The 24,102-nt window shown below is 35.6% G+C and overlaps 1 protein-coding gene across 14 annotated transcripts in view; it reads left to right on the top strand.

Annotated features, from left to right (window-relative positions):
• C13H12orf50 (chromosome 13 C12orf50 homolog) overlaps nucleotides 1–24,102 on the top strand; it is a 42,218-nt gene that overhangs the window by 4,366 nt on the left and 13,750 nt on the right. For all 14 annotated transcript variants that reach the window (XR_012005767.1, XM_072773005.1, XM_072773004.1 and 11 more), the window contains 2 exons: nucleotides 2,668–2,787; nucleotides 3,137–3,257. Coding sequence is in view for 13 of the 14 variants with exons in the window: in XM_072773010.1 (XP_072629111.1) it covers nucleotides 2,668–2,787; nucleotides 3,137–3,257 (241 nt within the window). In the remaining variant the exon portion in view is untranslated. The remainder of the gene's footprint in view (nucleotides 1–2,667; nucleotides 2,788–3,136; nucleotides 3,258–24,102) is intronic.

Raw genomic sequence — 24,102 nt, 5'->3', positions numbered from 1 at the left:
ATTATAAACAAATTAGCCAAGCATGAATTCAAGTTTATAAGGTTAACTGGGGAACAAAAAAGAAAAACCTTTAAGAGAGTAGGATTAATGGATCTCAATGAAACCAAATAAATGTAGCAATTTGGAGATTCATGTTCATGCCTGAATGAAAGATACAATGTGTCTGATTTAAAGTGTTTTCTCTCTGCTAGGAAACCTGAAGGGAGTCAGCCTCTTTGACCATGAGAATTTGATCCACTTACTTACCTGTCCCTTTATGATTAAACCTAGAGATGATAAGTAATGATAGAATTTATATTCCATGTGTGCAGAGTTTTGTCTGTTTCATGGCTGTATCTCAAAAGTACCTACCACAGGCTGGTAAATTATCAATAAATAATTAAATGAATACATAATAATAGCATCTGCAATAATTTTTACAGCACATAATTTTTACAATCTCTGAGGAGGGCATCTTATCTGTGAGGATACTGAAGCACAGACAGGGTAAAGAATGAATTAACTTTGTAACTATGGACAGGTAACAGAACCAAGAGTTCAAATATTGGTTTATCTAGCCCTGTCCCCTATCTTGTACTACAAGATCCACAGATCCACTTTTAAAAGGGAAAAATTGTGAAGAGAGGCATAACAGGGTGAGAAAGGTAAGAAAAAAACATGGTACATGTCAAAACAGAACTTCATGGATTATTTTTATTGTATGTCACGTACCTCTCTGTCAAAAAGACAATGACCTGCAGTTTTTCCAAGTGTGGGCCTATGTGTTAAAGAGAATTTAAAAACAAGAAGTAATAGCAGCCTATTAAAATAATCCACATTTACTTTTGTTGGTAAATAAAGGTATATAAAGATGGGGCTGTGCATGTATAGATGTATTGGCACAATTGTTTATCTTTGTAGACCAAGGGCATAAAGAATACACATTTTTAAAAATTTTTTTAGAATTTTTATTTATTTTTATTTTTTAATAAATTTATTTTTTATTGGTGTTCAATTTGTCAACATACAGAATAACACCCAGTGCTCATCCCATCAAGTGCCCACCTCAGTGCCTGCCACCCAGTCACCCCCAACCCTTGCCCACCTTCCCTTCCACCACCCCTAGTTCCTTTCCCAGAGTTAGGAGGAGTCTTTCATGTTCTATCTTCCTTTCTGATATTTCCCACTCATTTTTTCTCCTTTCCCCTTTATTCCCTTTCACTATTTTTTATATTCCCCAAATGAATGAGACCATATAATGTTTGTCCTTCTCCGATTGACTTATTTCACTCAGCATAATACCCTCCAATTCCATCCACGTTGAAGCAAATGGTGGGTATTTGTCGTTTCTAATGGCTGAGGAATATTCCATTGTATACATAAACCACATCTTCTTTATCCATTCATTTGTCGATGGACACCGAGGCTTCTTCCACAGTTTGGCTATTGTGACCATTACTGCTATAAACATCGGGGTGCAGGTGTCCCAGCGTTTCATTGCATCTGTATCTTTGGGGTAAATCCCCAGCAGTGCAATTGCTGGGTCATAGGGCAGATCTATTTTTAACTCTTTGAGGAACCTCCACACAGTTTTCCAGAGTGGCTGCACCAGTTCACATTCCCACCAACAGTGTAAGAGGGTTCCCTTTTCTCCGCATCCTCTCCAACATTTTTGTTCCCTGTCTTGTTAATTTTCCCCATTCTGACTGGTGTGAGGTGGTATCTCCTTGTGGTTTTGATTTGTATTTCCCTGATGGCCAGTGATGCGGAGCATTTTCTCATGGGCTTGTTGGCCATGTCTATGTCTTCCTCTGTGAGATTTCTGTTCATGTCTTTTGCCCATTTCATGATTGGATTGTTTGTTTCTTTGGTGTTGAGTTTAAGAAGTTCTTTATAGATCTTGGAAACTAGCCCTTTATCTGATATGTCATTTGCAAATATCTTCTCCCATTCTGTAGGTTGTCTTTTAGCTTTGTTGACTGTATCCTTTGCTGTACAAAAGCTTCTTATCTTGATGAAGTCCCAATAGTTCATTTTTGCTTTTGTTTCTTTTGCCTTCATGGATGTATCTTGCAAGAAGTTACTGTGGCCGACTTCAAAAAGGATGTTGCCTGTGTTCTCCTAAGTATACACATTTAATGTAGCATAGTGAGCTAATTACTTAGAACTCCACAATAATATGAACTTTAAGCTCTGTTCACTTTCCCTATAAAAACACACTTAACAGTATCTCCATAGACTAAGAAAACATTATCTAATAAATATTAATAGAGATAATCTCTATCATTTGAGTATGACCTGCGATTCTTAAAAGAAAACAAAAAAAAAAAACTGACTTTTTCCAGAAAGAGAAATTAAATTGTTTCATCAATGGATTGTGATCAAGAGCATTCCTGTTCTCATATGTTTATTCTTAGTGAATCATACAGATTAACTGATACCAAAGAGTAGCATTTTATTGGTGGTGACTTGTGGCCATGTTGTACTATTCAATCATTAGGTTGCGTTGCCAATCTCTCACTAAAATTAAACAAATTTACTAAAATTTAGACTTATGACCTTATTTTGTAGCATTTTTTGTGATACTAAGTTGATCTAGTCATATTTTCTTTAATTAGCAACCTACTGTTGTTGAACATTAATGTTGGTATGTTCAATTTTCTATAGTGTTTTTTTTTTTTCTTACAGGGTTCCCAGTGCCGATTCCGACACTGTGAAGAGGCTCTTGGCAGTGACACTGTATGCTCATTATGGAGAGAGGGAAAATGTTTAGATCCACTTTGCAGATTTAGACACATGGAAATGCAGGTAGAATTACTTGCCATCATCATGTTTGTTAAAAACCTCTCCCTTAGATAATATTGAACTCTACTCTTACAACACAATAGAGGGAAAAATGATTCTTTCTTCCACTACTTAATTTTAGGCATTTTGCATGCTACTTATAAAATTATTATAAAAAGGGAGGAGTATATTTTAGAAATACCTATTGCGTCTTTTAAATAGCAGAGTCTATAAATACTAAAACTCAGGAAACATACATGATCCTAAATCAGTAACTGAGATAGTTTTGTCACCCTGTGTCATATTATAGTTCATTGTATTTATTTTGAATATGGCATTTGATCATTACGTTTCCTCCACCTCTTTTGTCTAGCAAAACTGCAGCATTTCATGCTTCTGGGAAACTCAGCCTCTTGGTTGTGTGAAGATCAGTTGTATCTTTTATCACAGCAAACCTCGCAATATCAATGGATTATTTTTGCCACCAAGTAGCAGTGAGTATATGTTTTAAATAATGTGGACTTAACATATTATAATGTGGTTTTGGAGTAGTAGCATACAATGATACACTAAAGTATGGCAAAATGAAAATGGTATAATAGCCAATGGATGTTTTGGGATGATTCTATGAAGAATCATGAGATAAAGCTTAGAATGAGCCATCAAGTAGCTAACCAGATGAAGTGAACAAAGAGCAAGTTAAACTTTCTCTGTGCATATCTAAAGTGGACTTTATTCATCTATACATGAACCGGCGGCTACTGACCTCACTAGGTAGAAGGAAAATTATGTCTCAGCAAACCATTGTACAGCTGGAGCCAACCTTACAGGTCATGCCTCACTGTTGCTCCCTGGGAGTGTGCAGAAATCTATCTTATAGATTCGGAAAGCAAGGGCATGCCCTGAGCTGCACACTTCAGCTTCTAGAACAGCAGCTATATATGTGGTTCTTTCTAAGCTTCAGTTGTGGAGAAAATGCAATCCCATTGCTGGAAAAAAAAAAAAAAAAAAAAGAAAGAAAAGCTGTGGCACAATTCAGTCTTCCTAGATGATACTGAGATTTTACTTTGTGATGAACCTGAGCCTGAGTTCTGGGAAGGGGATACAGAGGACACCATACCCTAAAACAGTGAATGTCAAAGATCTTGCTTAAGAAGTTGGGACTGTCAGGTTTCCCTTGTGTTGTAGCTATATCACTCTTCTGTTCTGGCCCTTGTGTTTCTCACAATGGAATCATTCTAGAAATGAGCTTATCAGTCCTTTAGGATGTGAAAAATTGGCTTCAGATAATCTTTTGGCAAATGGTAAAAGATAGGTCCACTTGTTATATTCTTCTGGAAAACTCTGACCTTGTGGCATTCATCATATATACAATATCTTGATCACTGATTTTCTTCCTCACTAGACTGTAAACATGAAGATGGAGATCATAACTAGTTTCCTTACCAACACTCTCTGCAGTGTCTGGAACACAGATGCTCAGTAAATTTGGACGGGTAGATAGATGGATGGGGGGTGGATAGATAACTACTGACACTACTGGGGTCCTCCTGTAGTGAAAGTTATTGTACCTACTAATGGATCAACTTGGCTTCATTGCTTTACATAGAGTGTAATTTTATTTCACTAGAACATTGTACGAAATTCCTTATAATCCCATTAATAGTTTGCTTTTAAATGTCTATGATAAAATTAACTATCTTTCAAACTAGTTCTTTTGGGACTAGAGGAAAACAGACTGCACCTCTGCACAAGAGAAGGGTGAAATGTCTTTTTAACTGACAGTTGTTGGGCTTCCCATTGTTAGACCATCCTGGGCTAAATTTTGTAGGGATACATTTTATTACTCTAATTTTTAGACATAGAATGTGGTGGTCAAAGATTCCTTCTGGCTTTTCTGGAAGTCTTAATTTCTTCAACAGGTATCAAGACTGAGCCCAACTCTTGGAGTCAGCTTTCTTCTCTCTCAATAGGGTCAAGACTAGATCCATGCCCTGGGACCAAACCCTAGGCTTTGTCCCTCCATTGTAAGAGGGATACATGAGTTTCACAGGCTGCCAACATCCTGCTTTCTGACATCTCCTTTCCTCTATCTTATACCCCCAGCCCTGCGTCCCACACACTCTCATCATGTCCACTTACCTGATTTGAATTTGCCCGGACTAGTTTCATTCTGCCCTTTTGTTGTTGTTGTTTATGTCAGTTCTTCTGACATCTGTTTTGAACAATAAAAACACTCTTGTGTATTTCTCATTAGTTCTCACATTATTACCATACAACACTTCAGACACTTTAGATGTGGATTTTTTTTCCCACATCAATGATTTTTTCCAAGCAATTCTCTGCAACACCAGTTGGGTGTCCTACAATTCAGTTCTAACAGTACCAGGAGTTAGCACAGATCCCATGGGTTAAAGGCTCCCAAAAGACTCTCCTCACCACTGCTTCAGATGTCAATCCAAAGTAGTAGGTCCCCAGGCTACTCAAACTTCTAACTTGGCTACAAATCAGAGGTTCTCATGAGCTTTCTCCTTGGATTCTATCATTTGCTAGAATGGCTCACAGAACTTAGGGAGATAGTAACTTACATTTACCAGTTTATTATATAATATAGGATATCATAAAGGATACAGATGAACAGCCAGATGAAGAGGTACATAAAGCAAGGTCTGTAAGGATCCAGAGCACAGGAGCTTGTGGAGTTGGGGTATGCTGTCCTCCCAGTATGTGGATGTGTTCGCCAATTTGGAAGCTTTTCTAATCCTGTACTTTTGGAATTTTTATGGAAGCTTCATCATGTAGACATGATTGATTATTAGCTCAATATCCAGCCCCTCTCCCCTTCCTGGAGCATAGGGAGGAAGGTGCTTAAAGTTCCAAGCTTCTAACCATGGCTTGATCTTTCTGGTTCTATCAGGAACCCACCTAAAGTCACCTCATTAGAACAAAAGACACTCTGATCACCCAGGAAATTCTGAGATTTGAGTTCTAGGTCAGAAACCAGAATCAAAAACCAAATATTGGAATGAAAGGTGCCCCCAGCACTCTTATTATTTAGGAAATTACAAGGCTTGTAGGAGCAGTGTGTCAGGAATTAGGGGCAGAGACCAACATATATAGTGTGTATTATTTCACAGCAGGGAATACCAGAAACCCCATTTCTCAAGTGACTCACTCCTACCTTTATTTTTATTTTTTTGTTTATGATAGTCACACAGAGAGAGAGAGAGAGAGAGAGAGGCAGAGACATAGGCAGAGGGAGAAGCAGGCTCCATGCACCAGGAGCCCGACGTGGGATTCGATCCCGGGTCCCCAGGATCACGCCCTGGGCCAAAGGCAGGCGCTAAACCGCTGCGCCACCCAGGGATCCCTCACTCCTACCTTTATTTGGCTCCTTTCATCCACCCTTCCCCAACCTTCCATTGTTAGCAGGATTCTTTCTCACCTTCCTCTCTGAACTTTCCCTTCATTTTCACAGATGTAAACATAATTCCTTCTATGGACCCTGCTTCTCCTGCAGCACTCTCTGAATGGTTGCTGTTTTTTTCTCCCAGTTCTCAAATAGCATTTGACCTGGAGGTGAGGTAGAAGGTCCCCTTGGTCCTCTGCCAATTTCAAATTGTTCTCTGTCTCTGCTCCCTAAAACCATCCAGCTTGTATCTCATGCCAACAGGTTATATCATTATTACCTCAGTGTTGCTGGGTTTTCTGTTTTCTGGGGTTTTTTTTTGTTTTGTTTTGTTTTGTTTTGTTTTGTTTTTTTGCCTCTCTTTACATCCACCCAGGTCCCTCTGGTTTTTCAAAAGTCTGCACTCCTGACTGCTTGTCCCTCTAACAGTACCCCTGTGTCAATTCTTGCTGATTTCAGTATATAAATATATGATGCCCGTCACCCTAGCCTCTCAGTTCCTTGAATTTACTTCCTCCACTGATCTTATCATCTCCATCTCAGTCACTCTTTCTTCGTTGTATCCAAGTGCTAATTTTCACCCCCATCCCCACCCCATGATCTCAGTTACATGCATTTCACCCTATGACCTATTTTTCTATTTCAGTCCTTCTAGAGTTCTGGTGTAAACAATACTTCAAATCCACTGGGATCCCCAATTCATTGATTGTGCCATCATTTCACAATCCTTCACCCCCTGGATATCATCCCCTGGTAATCTGCCCCTGTGTACCTTCACTGTACTTGCTTAGCAACCATAACACTGGTCAAACACAACTTGCCACCTACTCAGTGACCGAATGCATTGCAGCTTTGAGAAAACATATAAGTGTGCTTATTGGGTTAAGTTCATGAGCACAAACCTCAAATGAGACCTTAATTCTGACTACCAATGACACTATGCATTATTCCCCCAGTTCTTCTATACTCTCCTAGACTATCATTTCATACCTTCCCCTTCTTGTAAAACTCCTACCTCTCCCACCTCAGGTGATGACCTTCAGTCTGACTGAACTGAGACACTGTAACAAGGAGAACCTCTACAGATTTCCATCACTATACTCACCTATTAGAATGTGTACTTGCCTCTTCCGTACTCTTACCAAAGATGAGCCCCTATCTAAAGCCCATCTTTTGATTTCTTTTTTTTTTTATTAAGTAGATGTTACCACTCTAGTCTACTCAAGAATACCAATTCAACAGTTCTTTCCTCTGTCTTTGACATATTTTTTTCATGTTTATTGGATCATTCCTATCAGCATGAAAGCATGTATTTATTTCTCTTAACTATTAAAAAAGTTCTTCATTTTCTCACAAGTTACTACCCTATATTTTTCTTTCCTTTTGTAGCAGTTCTCCTCAAAATGGTTATCTATTCATGCTATTATTAGATCCTCCTCTCCTGTTCTCTCTTGATCCTGTGTAAATCAGACCTTTCAACCCTTCTCCAGTGATATACAAAATGTTAAATCTAGTGGTCCCTTCTCAGTCTTACATAACTTGAACTATTAGCAACACTTGACACATTTGATTACCCCTTTTTCATTGATATAATTCGTATCTAAGTTCTAGGACATCATACCCCCCCCTTTTTTAATCCTACATACCTAGTGCTCTATTTTCACTCTCCCTTGTTGATTTTTCCTCAACTATTTACATGTGGAATGTTATAGGAGTTAGTTTTTGGTTCCCTTTTCTTCTCTGTCTACTCCTTTGGCAATCTCATCTCTCATATCCAATCCATACAGAAATCCTGTTAACTCTACTGTCTTATTATACCCAGAATCTGCATTCTCTCATCTCAGCTACTCCAACCCTGGGCCATGCCACTACCATCATCTTGTTCCTGGATATAGCAACAGCCTCTTAACTCTTCAACTCTTGTCCCTCTATGTCTGCTCAAAGCACAAGTCAGCAGATTGATACTCTTATACACAAATCAAATATCATACCTCCAAAGGCTTTTCATTTCATTCAGAGTAAAATCAGAGTCCTAAAAAAGGCTTAAATAACTCTACTTAATCTGGTACCCTGTTAACTCTCTGAATTTATCATCCGTAACTCTTGTTATGGATGCTTCTCTGCTTACTCTGTTCCAACTACCCTAGTTCCCTTGCTTTTCCCAGCCTTAGGGGCCTTGCATGAAATGCTCTCCTGTCATTACCTTCATGGTTAGCTCCTTTATCTCTTCAAGGCCTTACACAAATATCACCTTTTTCATGACATCTAATTTGAACACACTACTCACTTCCTCCCTATACATTTCCAATCTTCCTGGCTTTGCTCTAATTTCTTTTTGCCATATTTTTCTTTTATTTTTTTCAGATACAATATATCTTACTTGTTTACTACATCTATTGTTTCTTGCCTGACTCTCCCCTATAGAATGAAAGTTCCATATGAGAAGGAATCTTTATTTTGTTCACTGATGAATCCCAAGCACCTAAAGGAAGAACATAATATTACTTTTCACATAGTGGCCAGTTTTATCCTTGGAAGTCCTGAGCAGTATGGATTTGTGTTAAGCAGGTGTGCTCTAGGAAAAAGGATTCAGTTTCCAGACAGGGAATTAACAAGCTCATTTGGATTATGCGTTGAACTACCACATCATCTGTGTTAGTTTTGAAAATATCTCAATACCTCAGAATGTATAATTTGATTTTCTGTAGACCTAATAATGTTTTCTACAGTATTTCCAGGAACATCTATCTACCAACGTTCACATTAACCCAAACTAGGACCATTAACTAGTCACCTTAGACAAAGATTACATTATCAGTTTGTACTTTTATTAAAATCAACCCTTTTATGTTTCAGTAAATGCATGTGATTGATATATTCAAGGTGGGATTATGACAATTGTTTGAGAGCAAAATATAAGTATCAATTCACACATATTACTGTGGACCTCATGTATAATTTTGTCCCTAAGGTTAAAATAAGATAAAATGTAGACATTTAAATGTGCAACTTATAAGAATTTCTAGGACTTCTGCTTAAGAAATGGAGACTCATCATGAGTTGGAGCCACAGCAATGCTATCTAAGTCTCCAGCTGTGCTCTTCCAGAATGAAGTGCTTTGCCAAAAGCAATTTTTCAATAGTGGATTTGCCATTGTGTGTTATCTTTAAGCACTAAGTGCAATTATCAAGAGTTCTACATTTTTGTCTGAGAATATAAAACTGCCATTTAGTCTTTTTGCAATTTAAACTTTAACCTGCTAGCAATTAAAAGAAGTCTTGGACTCTTTAAAGAGACTTCACTTAAATGTTGCTAAACCAGGCATTTAAAAAAGACATGTAATCCGTCTGGTTACCATCCCCAAGTTTAAAAGTAAATAGCTACTAAATCAAAAGATCATGCTAAGAAAACATAATTCAGTTGATATTTGCTTTAATTATAAGAATTTTCTAGGCATTTCTGAGTACATTTCATATTTTCTTCACAAGCATGGTAGGTTATGTGATCTTTCTTCCATGGTATATGTCAGAGGTTAGTGTATTCAAACTCTTCCTCCTAAGAAACTTCCTAAGTTTCGTTAAGGACAGTTGTTCAAAACACTGTAGCTCACACACTGAAGCAATTGCTCACCTCCTTGACTAATTGCCATGTTATTCTATTATAAATGAATGAATGGAATAATTTCTTATTTTTTCTAAGTTAGTGTCTTTGAGGTGCCTTGGGCAGCTGCCTATCTGGCCAGTTGAAATGAACTTTAGATCAGCTCACTTTAGAAGGTCTAGCCTGAATGAATATGTGTACATGACCTTTTAATTCTAAGTCTTGGCAAACCATTGCTTAATAAATGATTCTTAAGGAGCGCCTGGAGCTTGGGTAGCTCAGTGGTTGAGCGCCTGCCTTCAGCCCAGGGTGTGATCCCGGAGTCCTAGGATACAGTCCCACATCAGGCTCTCTGCATGGAGCCTGCTTCTCCCTTCTCCCTCTGCCTGTGTCTCTGCCCCACCCGCTGTGTTTCTCATGAATAAATTTTAAAAAATCTTTAAAAAAATAAATAAATGGTTCTTAAGTAATTTAGTACATACTATAACTTGAATATTTGAGTTGGTAAAATAGAGTAATTTTGTGGGGGAGGACAATTGTTAATGGTTATAAGAGGATACAAACCTGGTCCACTCAATTTTTTCCTTTTTGGGGGAGAGGGCGATGGGTAGAGAATGTCATAATCCACACAGTGGAGATGCCTGGAACAATTTATGTTTGGATGGGTAACTCCTCATCCTGACTGGACACTGTTCACATCTTTGGTCCAAAGTGCTTCTAAAAGTACAACAAAATAAAGGCATGTACTCAAATATTAGTTCTCTAGGCCTAACATTTGTTAGTTATATTTCGGTCTGAGACCTATAGGACTGGATAAACTAAAATTTTATGATTTAAAAAAAATGAAGTAGGGTTATGAGAAACAAGAAAATCTTATTCAGTATTTTCAAATAATTTCTTATATTAAGTATTTTCTTGTGGCAGCACTGTGTTGGGGCACTTTGTATGCCTCATCACAAAACTGCTAAATAATTACTATTAGCATCCCCATTACAGATGGGAGACTAAGGCCTGGAGAAGCTAAATATCTGAGGCAGGCTACTTGAATTCAAACACAATCTTGTCTGACTCGAAGACTCTCTCACAGAAACAAAACAACAATGAAAACCAGAGAGCATTTCAAGAATACTCCAGTTCCTTTGGCCATTTGAATGGAGTCACCTATAAGACCTCCTCATCTGGCTTCTTCCTTTGAGAGGCTAATTCTATTTTACTCTATGTTGCAGCATTCTTTTTGAAGCTATTAAAATCCCTTGCATTTAATAGAAAACTCTTTTCCTTCCCTTTATTGTATAATAAACAGTGGACTCCTAGTTAGGTGTATTTTCAATAAATAAGGTTTCCTTTCTCTTAGTTTATTTTCTCCATTTATTTGTGGCCACAGATTAGTGGAACTTGTTCCTTTTAATCATCTGAAGCCCAGAAGCTCAGGTACCCCACCTGGTGTTCACCTATCCAGAGGTCTTCAGCTGTGACTCTCAAACAGAATTACTGCAGGGGGTTAAAAAAAAAACAAGCAATAACAAAAAGAACCAAAGAGGTTCCCAGTCACCACCCAGACCACCAGTTAATCTGATGAGTGCTGAGCCCAGCCTCCAGTCTACTTTTTTTTACTGCAACATTTTATTTCAAAAATTTTTGACAGAAAAGTTGCCAGAATAGGTCAATGAACACCCATCCATGTGCTCTTAACCAGATGCATTTTTTCTTCATTTTTAAACATTTTTCAACATTTTTGAAATGTCTGGGCATGACACGGCAGTCTATCATATGTACTAAACAAGATTCTCCTAGTTGAAAAGCACTGATGTCCTGTTAACTCTTAAGAAACTTACTCTCTTCTCTGTCCCCGCTTCACCAAAAACAGAAAACAAAAACCAGCATTTGCTAATTTCTAGAGGAAGTACTCCTATTATGAATGATATCAAGCTACCAATGTAACATGAATTAGTTTGCAAAATAACAATTGGTTGTCATTTGCTGACCTGAGTCCACTTCCGCACACCACTGATTTTAAGAAGACAAACCCACCTCAATTGGATTTAAGGGAAAACGGGAAATTATTGGCTCCTGTAACAGAAGAGATTAAGCACAGAGCTGACCTCAGACCCAGCTGTATCCAAGGCTTCCTTTTCCAACTCTTGGCTCTGTGCCTCTTGTTATTCATATACTGGGGTGGCCCCAGAAGCTCAGACGTAGATCTTGGAGGCAGAATAAGCAAAGATGGAGAACTCTGAATCAGACTGGGTCAAAAATCTCAATTTTACTTCCTAATAACCATGGGCAACTTAATATCTCTGTGTCCAGTTTCTTCATCTGTATAATAAAGATAGTAACAATACCTATGCCATGGGGTTGTTTTGGATATTTAATGAATTAATATCTAATAGTTTAGAAGAATACCTGACAAAGAGGAAGCTCTCAGAATTCTCATCGTTATCATCATCATTTTAAATTAACTTCCAAAGAAATGAATATCTTTCAAGGTAAACCCTTAATATTGAACCTCATCGATTGATGTGGGAAACATGTTCATTCCTAGTAATGGCTCAGGCCAAGGGAATGGCTAATCCATGGGTCTAGGGTGTCATCATCACTCAAATGGATTGGAGATGTGGAAAAGTTTCCTGAAGGAAAACTAATGTTCTTTGCCTAAAATGAGCGAAGGAATGACTATGGGGCAAACAAAAACATTGATGTTATTACATAATATAAAAAAAATATTTTTCCAAAGAGTTAGACGAAACATATTTAATCACACCAAAATTAATCTTAATGACATGAAATTATGCTTTGGGTAGAAAAATCAAGGTGACCAAAATGATCTATTTGTGCAAATTCATAGAAAGTACATTTAGTACCTCCTTGAAATGCAAGAAAAGTTACAAAAGAAAAGTTAAAACAGCAAAAGTATAATAATATGTATCAAAACTCTTAGTACACCATTGTTTTAACCATTATAGAGAGGGTAAATTTAGCTGTCTAACTGAAGTTTTTTTTGCATTACTTGGTAACCAAGTAATTAACTTGAATTATCTATTCCATATTTTAATTGGGTAGTTTCTGGTCACTAAATATGCTGTTTTTCTACTCTAACTTTCTCCTTCTGATGTATATTTTAATATCTTGATTGGAAAGGCATAATGGACATTGGTCTTTATTTTTGATGAACTCTTCCTTAAAACATTTTTTTATTAAACTCATCATAAGTTTAAATAGCTGCAAAAGTTCCAACATGTTATCCATACTGACATTTAACAATTAAAATTTAATTACTCTTTTAAAACAGCAGATGACATTTGAAGTGCCATATGATTTGATACTCATCAAAATATAACAATAATCTCAATAAAAATTCAAATAGGTCCTAAAATTTATGTAGAAATGCAAAGAGCCAAGAACAGTCAGGACTGCTTGAAGAACAAGAAAACGACAGCACCTGTTCACCCAGCTATCAAGGCCTATGGAGTGATAGAGATTAGAACAGAGTCATTTTCACCAAGGGCTAACCAAATTGACAAATGGAGTAGAATGAAAGCTGGAGATCCCTGCAGAGATGGACACTTGATTTGTAACAAGTAGCATGGCCAATCAATGGATAAAGGACGATCTTTTCAGTTAATGAGAGAAAAGTGAACTCCTCTGACACCAGACATAAAAATAAATTCTAGGTAAATTATAAACCAAACCGTGGGACACGTGGGTGGCTCAGTGGATGAGCACCTGCCTTCGGCCCAGGGCGTGATCCTGGAGTTCTGGAATCGAGTCCCACATCGGGCCCCCTGCATGGAGCCTGCTTCTCCCTCTGCCTATGTCTCTGCCTCTCTCTCTCTCTCTCTCTCTCTCTGTCTGTCTCTCATGAATAAATAAATAAAATCTTACAAAAACCAAAACATAAAAGGTCAAATTTTAAAGATTTCAGAAGGTAATAAGCACACAAAAAAGTATTAACTATTAAAGAAATGATGAATAAATTTGGATACATTAAAATAAAATTTGTACCTGACAAAATCACCATTGAAGAATGAAAAGATAAGCCATAGAATGGGAGAAAATATTTGCAATATATGTTGTTATATGATCTCAATATTTGAAGAAAAATCAAAAGACAGAGATCCTGATCGAACAGGTTTCTCTGTAAAGGTATTATTGACATTCAGGGCTGCATAGTTCTCTGTTGTGGTGGTGGTGGTGAGGTGTTGTTGAGAGTGGGGGTGGGGACTGTCTTATGCATTATAGGATATTTAGCAGCATTTTTGGCTCTTACCCTTGAGATGCCAATAGCATCTTCCTAGTTGTGACAACAAAGATACATCTAGCCATTGCCAAATGTTCCATAAGGGAAGGAGTAAAATCATCTCTGGTTGAGAACCACTGTGCTAAAACAATTAGCCAAAAGCATAAACAAGATTTTGAAAAATAGGAAATCCAGATGTCAACCAACAAATGAAAATGTGTTCAATTTATTAGTAATCAAGGAAATGCAAAAGGAAATCACTTTGAGATATAAAGACATACCCATCATTTTGGCAACAATTTTAATACCTACCCACTGTTAGTAAAACAAAGGGCATTGGGAATTCTTGGGCACTGTAGTTAGTTTAAACTGACACAAGCACCTTGGAAAATAGTCTAGAATGATCTCATCAAGAAAGAGTTATACATAATTTAGGCCAAACAACTCCATTTTTGAAGCATATATCCTAGAAAAATTCATTCTCATGTGCAACTGGATACATGTAAAAGGATGTTCATGGCAGCATTGTTTGGTAATGTCCAAAGGCTAGAAATTACCTAAATGTTCAATAATAGGGTGATATATAAATAAATTGTGGGACATCCATTCAATGGATATTATACAGTAATGAGAATGAATGAATAAAAGAAATATGCAAGCAAGGATGCATCTCACACTTACAAGTTGAGTGATGAAAGACAGAAAAAAGGATACATACTCTTGATTCTATTTATAAATGTTCAAAAATAAGCAAAGTTAAGCTTTATTTTTAGAGATGCATACATAGAAATGAAACTATAAGGAAAACTACAAGGTGATTATTTTTTGTGGTAATAGAGAAGGAAAGTGATATAAAGTACAGAGGACAGAGAGGGACTGTTATTTCTCGACTCAAGTGTTAGCTTTGTGTTTATTACATACATATTTCATGATTTGTGCACTTTTCTGCATATGTTATATTTGACAGTTCTCAAAATGTAATAAATAATTTAAACATTTCTTTAAAAATTAAAAGAAATCTTCCCTTTTCCTAAAATTACTACTTTCATTTTCTTCCTTCACATTTTTAAAAAGATTTTTATCCACTCATTTAAGAGAGAGAGAGAGACAGAGAGAGTCACATGAGTGGTGGTGGGGGGGGGGGCGGCACAGGGAGAAGGAAAAGCAGACTCCCCACTGATTGGGAAGCCTGACATGGGGCCTGATCCCAGGACCCAGAGATTATGACCTGAGCCAAAGTCAGATGCTTAACCAAGTGAGCCACCCAGGCACCCCTTTTCCTTCACATTTTTATCCTAACCTAATATTTTTATGCTTGAGTTTATTGATCATCTGTCCAATTTAAGTATAATAAAATGTATGTGTAAGTCAAAATCTAAATTTTTGGGTTTTTTTCTATGACAGTAAGTCTCCACACTATGGAATCTCATAGTCATTAACAAGTTTTTATAACATTTCTTTAGGGTTGTTATTATTAGAATTATTATAAATACATAATTTATTAAAACAACATAATTACATTGCACACTTTGATAATTACTGAACATAAAAGTAGACTTTTATTGGAAAAGTATCTATTAATGAGCTAATGATCAAAATTATTCTCATGTTTATGAAATAGAAAGGCATATAGCTAAAAGCTAATACCCAGAACTAGCATATTATTCTAATTTGGCTGAGATAATTAGGAAATAGCTAATTTTTTATAAGCTGAAATAAAGTGAGGACTGATTTTAATAAACATTTCATAATATTATTTGATAAAATAAGTTTTAACTGCCTGGTGGAATAACACTCATTTGGAAGAAAATAATTTCAACATATTTTTATCCATGGGTTTTATCTAAGATATTATGAGGATTTGGGAATCCTGTAAATAATTACACTTGAATTTAAAAAAATTGATCGCAGGGTAACTTCCGAAAATGTATTATAAGGAGTTCCATGGATCTACTTGCCAGTGAGGCAATAGTTGCTGAAAATTATATATTAAACAAAAAGTGTCAGGAAATTATCCTAAGGGCATACAGCAAGTATTTATTTGAGAAAATCTATTGGGGCACCTGGGTGGCTCAGTCAGTTAAGCATCCAACAGAGTAGACAGCTTAACAAAGAAACCAGGGAAAGACAGAGTTCTGACAAAACCATTGTCATCCCGGGATGATTGTGGATATATCAAAGCTGCATCCTCTGAGGAATGATACCAAGGGCTGTATACTGGGGTAGAAAACAGGTTTTGTTAAAATAGTTCAACCAAGTCATTAAAATATTAAATATCAACAATAATAAACTGAGGGTAAGAAATCAAGATCCAGAGTTGCTACAATACATTATCCAAACTCTCCAGTTTTAAAATACTGGGTAAGAGGGCAGCCCCGGTGGCTCAGCAGTTCAGCGCCACCTTTAGCCCAGGGCGTGATCCTGGAGACCCAGGATCGAGTCCCACGTCGGGCTCCCTGCATGGAGCCTGCTTCTCCCTCTGCCTGTGTCTCTGCCTCTCTCTCTCTCTCTCTCTCTGTCCCTCATGAGTAAATAAAAGCTTTAAAAAAAAAAAAAAAGACTGGATAAGAATTGATGAAACACACAGAGAAGCAAAAAAGTGTAACTCACACACAAGAAAATGATGTAGGCAACAAAATGCTTTGAGAAGGTCCAGATGTTAGAATTAGCAGACATAATTTAAACAGTTATAATATATTCAAAGACCTACAGAAAACCATGCTTAAAGATAGTAAGGTAGGTATAATGACAATGTCTCAATAAACAGAGAATATCAATAAAAAGATACAAACTATGAAAAGAAATGAAATAGAAAATCTAGAACTGAATGATATAATAATTGAAATAAATATCAGGAGCTCAACAGATTTGAGCTGATGGAAGAAAGAATCAGCAAACTTAAAGATAGATCAATAGAGATTATACAGTCTGAAAAAGAGAGAAAACAGAAATAATGGTTGAAAATCCCCAAATTTGATGAGAAATATTAACTACATATTCTAGAAGCTCAACAAATTCTTTTTTAAAAAAAGATTTTATTTATTTATTCATGAGAGGCATAGAGAGAGAGAGGCAGAGACACAGGCAGAGAGAGAAGCAGGCTCCATGCAGGGAGCCCGATGTGGGTCTCAATCCTGTGACTCCAGAATCATGCCCTGGGCTGAAGGCAGGTACTCAACTGCTGAGCCACACAGGCATCCCATCTCAACAAATTCTAAGTAGAATAAGCCAAGCCCAAGGATATCTGAATTAAGACACATCATAGTTAAAGGGTTAAATACCAAAAACAGAAGCAAATTTTGGAGAATAACAAAATAAACACAACTTGTCACATATAAAAGAACCCAGTAAGATTAACAGCTGAGGTCTCAGACACACTGTAATCCAGAAGGCACTAGGAGGACATATTCGATGTACTGAAAGAAAAAAAATACATACATTTGTATATGTATATAATTGTATTTTTTAGCCTATAACATTTTGAATTGTAATATATTTGGCAATAAGAGCATAAAGGAGGCAAGTGGGAGCAAACCTATATTATGGTAAGAAAATGATAGCAGGTGGTGACTCAAATCCATAGGAATAAATGAATAGAATCAGTAATGATAAATAAGAAGGTTAAAATAACAAACCCTATAGATTCATATTTTTTCTACCTTTTCCTCTCAACCACTTTAAAAGATACAAAACTAAGCAAAGTACTAATTATGACAACGTATTTTTTTGGTTTGTAACATATAGATGTAATATAACAATAGCACAAATTGGGAGGGGGGCAGAAGAAGGAATAGAACTATATGGGAGTAACATTATCTCTAGCTGGAACTAAATAGTATAAATCTGAAATATCTTCTGATAAGTTAGGAACTATGTAGTAAGCCCTAGAGCAACTCTCAAGAAGATACTTTTAAAAATATGGAAAAATCATGAAAATAATTAAAATGTTATACTAAAAAAAAAAAAAAATAAAAAATAAAATAAAATAAAATAAAATGTTATACTAAAAATATTTACTCACTGCAAAAGAAAGCAGTAGAGGAATAGAGGAACAAAAAAGAAAACAGGAAGTAAAATGACAGATAAAAATCCAACTTTATCAATAATAACATTGAATATGATTAGGTTACAATAGAGTAAAAAGGCAAATACTGCCAGATTAAAAATAAAGATTCAACTATATGTTATCTACAGGAGACACACTTTAGATTCAAATATATAAATAAATTGAAAGTAAAAGCACGAAAAAGGATATACTATGTAAACAATTATAAACAACATGGAAATAGAAGACTTGAACAACTATAAAAAAACATGACCAAACAGATATCTATAGAATATTGCTTGCAACAATAGTAAAATACACATATTTCTTTTTTTTAATACACATATTTCTTAAGTGCAAATGGCATAGTCTCCAGGATAGACTATATATATTAGGCTGTAAGGCAAGCTTTAATAAATCTGGAATTAGAGGAAACATACAATGTATGTTCTCCAAACATAATAGAATTAGAAATAAATAAGAAAAAAATAATAGTAAATTCACAAATATGTAGAAATTAAATAACACACCTATAAACAACCGAGACATTGCAAGAGTAATTATAAGAGCATTACAAGGAAAATTACCCAATGCTTTGAGATGAATGAAAATGAAGAAACAGCCTACTAAAACTCATGGGATGCAAGTAAAGCAGTACTTAGAAGAAATTATATAGTTGTAATGCCTATATTTAAAAATATGGTCTTGAATTAATAACCTAATTTTATACTTTAAGACACTGGAGGGCAGCCTGGGTGGCTCAGCGTTTAGCACCACCTTCAGCCCAGGGCCTGATCCTGGAGACCTGGGATCGAGTCCCACGTCAGGCTCCCTGCATGGAGCCTGCTTCTCCCTCTGCCTGTGTCTCTACCTCTCTCTCTCTCTCTCTCTCTCATGAATAAATAAATAAAATCTTAAAAAAAAAAAACACTGGAAAAAGAATAAAGTACCTAAAACAAACAGAAGGAAAAAAATAGTAAAGATTAAGGCAGGAATAATGAAACAGAGAGTAGAAACTTGATCAAGGAAGTCAGTGGAAGCAGTGATAAAACCCAGGAAATTGAAAATCTTTAGTTAGACTAATCAAGAAAAAGAGATAAGACTGAAATTACTAAAGTCAAGAATGAAAGAGGGGAGATATACTGCCAACCTTTCAGAAAGGAAAAAGACTAAGGGAATACTATGAACAGATATATTCAAATAAATTAAATAACTTAGATGAAATGGACAACTTTCTAGGAAGATATAAATCACCAAAATGGACTTCAGAAAATAAAAATAGGAAATATGAATAGACCTATAACAAGGAGGTAGAATAAGCACTTAAAAATCTTCCTACAAATAAAAACTCAGGTTCATATGGCTTTATATTGAATTATACCAAACATTTAAAGAAGAGTTAATACCAGTTCTTCACAAACTCTTCCAAAAATATAGAAAATGGGGAACTATTTTCCAACTTATTTTACGAGGCAAGTATTTACCTTGATTCTAAAACCAGACTAAAACATCACAAGAAAACTACTGACTGTTACTCCTAGTGAACATGACATGAAAATACTTAATAAAATTATAGAAAATGAAATCCAACATTATAGTCGATGACCCAGTGGGATTTATCCCAGAAATTCAAGGTTGGTTTAATTAAAAAAAATGATTTAATGTATTTATTCATGAGAACGCAGAGAGAGGCAGAGACATAGGCAGATGGAGAAGCAGGTTCCCTGTGGGGAGCCTCATGAGGGATTTGATCCCAGGATCCCAGGATCACGAACTGAGTCAAAGGCAGACACTAAACCCCACTGAGCCATCCAGGTGTCCTGGTTAGTTTAAAAATCAGTTAATGTGATACACCAAATCAATAGAATAGAGAGGAAAAAAACATCACCTAATAAGTGAAGAAAAAGTATTTAACAAAACTCAACACTTTTTTTGTGATTAAAAAATAAATAAATAAAACACTAAACAAACTAGTAGAAGGAAACTTCCTCAACCTACTGAGGATACATGAAAAATCCACAGGTAACATCATACTTATGGTGAAAGACCAAAAGGTTTTCCTTAAGATCAGAAACAATCATGTTCATTCTTGGTATTTACATTCAAGCTAAAGATGTTCATTCTTTCCACTTATATTCAAGTCAGAGAAATTGGGCAATTAAACCAAATAAAAGGCAATTAGATTGGGGGGCAGGGAGAAATGAAATTATCTCTATACAAATGGCATAATCTTTTATTTAAAAAATTCTAGAAATCATTAAAAAACTATTGGAATTAATAATTCAGCAAAGTTGCAGGGTAAAAGTTAATATATGGTAATTGGTTATCTTTCTATATACTAGCAAGAAACAAACTAAAGATGAAAGGAAAAAACAATAACACTTACAATAGCATCAAAAAGAATAAAATATTTAAGGATTAATTTAGCACAAAAAGTGTAAAAATTATACTCAAACTACAGAATATTGTTGAAAGAAATCAAAGAAACTTAAAAATAGAAAGAATAGTTCATGTTCATAGATTAAGTTTATTGATATAGTGATCATAGTAATACTCCCCAAACTGATCTATAGATTCAATATCATCCTTTTTAAAATTCCAACTGACTTACTTGAATAAATTGACAATCTGATTCTAAAATATATATAGAAATTCAAAGGACCCAAAATAGTAAAAATAATCTTGAAAATGAAAAACAAAGCTATAAATTCACACTAATTTCAAAATCTAGAATTTATTATAAAGCTACAGTAATCAAGATCACCTGATACTGGCATAAAAATAGATATGTAGATCAATGGGATAGAATTGAGAGCCCAGAATCAAACCTTTACATCAATCAACTTAGGGTCCATTGATTTTTTGACAAGGATTCATAGATCATTCAATGAGGAAAAGGATAGTATTTTCAACAAATGATGGTGGGGCAACTAGATAGCTATATAAAGTTATTTTGTACTTCTTCCTTATGCTTTACACAAACAAATTAACTCAAAATAGGTGAAAATCTAAGGAGTTAGTTATAAAACTCTTATAAGAAATCTTAGGTTAAAGGCAAAGCCTTCTTAGAGGTACCAGAAGAACAAACAACCACAATAGAAATGGATTAGATTTTTATCAAACTTAGAAACATCTGTGTTTCAGAGAACACCATGAAGAAAGTGATAAGACAACTCATAGAATGGGAGAAAATAGGGCTTGTATCCAGAATATATAAAGAGTTCTTTTATAACTCAATTATATAAAAGACAATCCTATGGAAAAAAATGGGAAAAGAATCTGAAGACAGTTTTCAGATTTACAAATGGCCAATAAACTCATGAAAAGAGGGACGCCCGGATGGCTCAGTGGTTGAGCATCTGCTTTGGGCTTGGGTCATGATCCTGGAAACCCGGGATCGAGTCCCACATCAGGCTTCCTGCATGGGGCTTGCTTCTCCCTCAGCCTGTGTCTCTGCCTCTCTCTGTGTGTCTCTCATGAATAAATAAATAAAATATTAAAAATAAAAATAAAATAAACTCATGAAAAGATGCTCATCATGCATCATTAAGAGACTCATGAATAAATAAATAAAATAATAAAAAATTAAACTCATGAAAAGATGCTCATCATGCATCATTAACCATGAAAGTAAATCAAAACCACAATGAATAACCATTTCACATTCACTAGGATGATTTAATCAAAAAGATAATACAAAGTATTAACAAGGACGTGGATAATTTGAAATCTTCATAATTTGCAGGCAGGCATGAAAAATGGTACAATTGCTTTGGAAAACATCCTGGCAGTTCCTCAAAATGTTAAACACAGCATGTTTCCCAGCTTTTTCACTTCCAGGTATACACCCAAGAAATGTGAAAACACATGCCCACATGATAACTTGTATGCAATGTTTATACCTACATTATAACAGCCAAAAAAGTGGAAATTACCCAAGTGTCCATCCTCTGATGAATGGGTAAATTTTGGTATATCTGTATAATGGATTATTATTTGGATAAAAAAAGGAAAATAGTATCATTACAGGCATGGCTAACCCTTGAAAAACCTATGATAAGTGGAAAACATCATGTACAAAACACCACATATCATATGATTCCACTTATATGAAATATCTAGAATAGGCAAAACATAGAAACAAAATGTATCAGTGTTTGTATAGGACTAGGGGTGTTTGGAAGACACGAGGAGTAACTGCTCATGGGAATGGATTTCTTCTTTGAGTGATCAAATGTCCTAAAATTGATTATGGCAATGATACACAACTCTGAATATACTAAAAACTACTGAATTACATATTTATATGAGTAAATCGTATGGTATGTGAATTATATCTCAAGGTAACTTCTAAAAATGTGACTCTAAAATTTACTGTTTTGAATGTTCAGTGAAGCTTTTCTTTGCAACTAATGACAAGTCTTGGGAATGTATGTGGAAAATAGCTAAAAAGCTTTATTTAAAGCCATGGTTTTCCTTTAGAGTTTCTACTGATGCTCTTCTTCAATCGAGGTCAAGGGGTTATACATTTTTAAACAATAGTCCAGATATGGAAGAAGCAATTTTTTTCAACAAAAATTCCTAACTACTACCACACTCTACTATGCATTTGAATTTAGAAAATTCCAACATGGACTCCAATAACACTTTTTCTAACACCTTGTGTATTTGTTCTCTGTTACTGCTGGAACTAATTACCAGCAACCAAGTGGCTTCAACAAATCATTTGTTATTTTGTGGTTCTGTAGTTTAAAAATTCCATGTAGACCTCTCTGGATTAAAATAAAGGTTTCTCTAGGGCAGTATGTCTTTTGAAAACTCAGGGAGAGATTCTGTTGCCTTGCCTTTTCCAGTTTCTAGAAGCTTTCTGTATCCCATGGTTCATGTCCTCCTTCATCTTCACAATCAGCAATGAAAGTTAAGACCTCCTCTCATTACATAACTTGACCTAGCTTCTGTTGTCACATCTCTTTCCTGGCTTTCTTCCTCTGCATCTCTACCATTTACAAAGACCCTTTGGATTATCTTGGGTCCACCTGGATAACTCAGAACAAACAATCTGCCAATTTTAAGGTCAGGTGATTGCCTTAATTCCACGTGCAGCCTTAATTCCCCTTTCCGCTATAACCTAATACATACACGGGTTCTGGGGATTAGAACATGGACATCCTCAAGGGGCCATTATTCTGCCTACCACATCATGATTTTCTCCTGATAGCAATTTGTATAAATTAAATTAATGTATAAAACCCTATGGGTTTGGGGGTAGTTTGGTTAATCAATAAAGGAGGATTTCTCTTTTGGGAATTATAGTAAATTCTGGCATAAGTGAAAGATATGCCTTTATCTTATAAAGTGGTAGGAAGGCTATTGTGAACTCAAGCCTGTTCTTAGGCTAACCAATTTTAGGGAAAAAAAATAAATGTGGAAATTGGGGATCTGGAATAGGATTTGTTGCTTTCAAATTGTTGGGATGGCATACCTACCTAAAGATTTCTCATAACCCAGGACCCTAGTTAGATGATCATTTGGGGGCAGCGGTTTCCAAATGTGGCTGATTTCATAATTACCTTAAAAAATGGAATTAGATTTCTAGGCTTTAATCTAGACCTGCTAAATCAGAAATTCAGAAAGTGAAGACCAAAAAGATGTTTTCAATACTACCTTAAAAAAAATTTATTTATTTATTTATTTATTTATTTATTTATTTATTTATTTATGTATTTATGTATTTATGTATTTATGTATTTATGTATTTATGTATTTATTTATTTATTTATTTATGTATTTATGTATTTATTTATTTATTTATTTATTTATTTATTTATTTATGAGAGAAAGAGAGAGCACAAGTGGGTGGAGGGGCAGAGGGAGAGAGAGAAGCAAACTCCTTGCTGAGCAGGAGCCCAACATGGGGTTCCATCCCAGGACTCTGAGATCATGACCTGAGCCAAAGTCAGAGAGCCACCAGGTGCCCCCAATGAGATACCTTTTAATAAAATGTGCAGTAAATTAGGACAGTGTTGATCATTGAACATGCACATAATA

The sequence above is a fragment of the Canis lupus genome, chromosome 13 (genome assembly GCF_048164855.1).
Source record: "Canis lupus baileyi chromosome 13, mCanLup2.hap1, whole genome shotgun sequence".
Taxonomy (NCBI): domain Eukaryota; kingdom Metazoa; phylum Chordata; class Mammalia; order Carnivora; family Canidae; genus Canis; species Canis lupus.
This window is presented reverse-complemented; position numbering and strand designations above follow the sequence as displayed.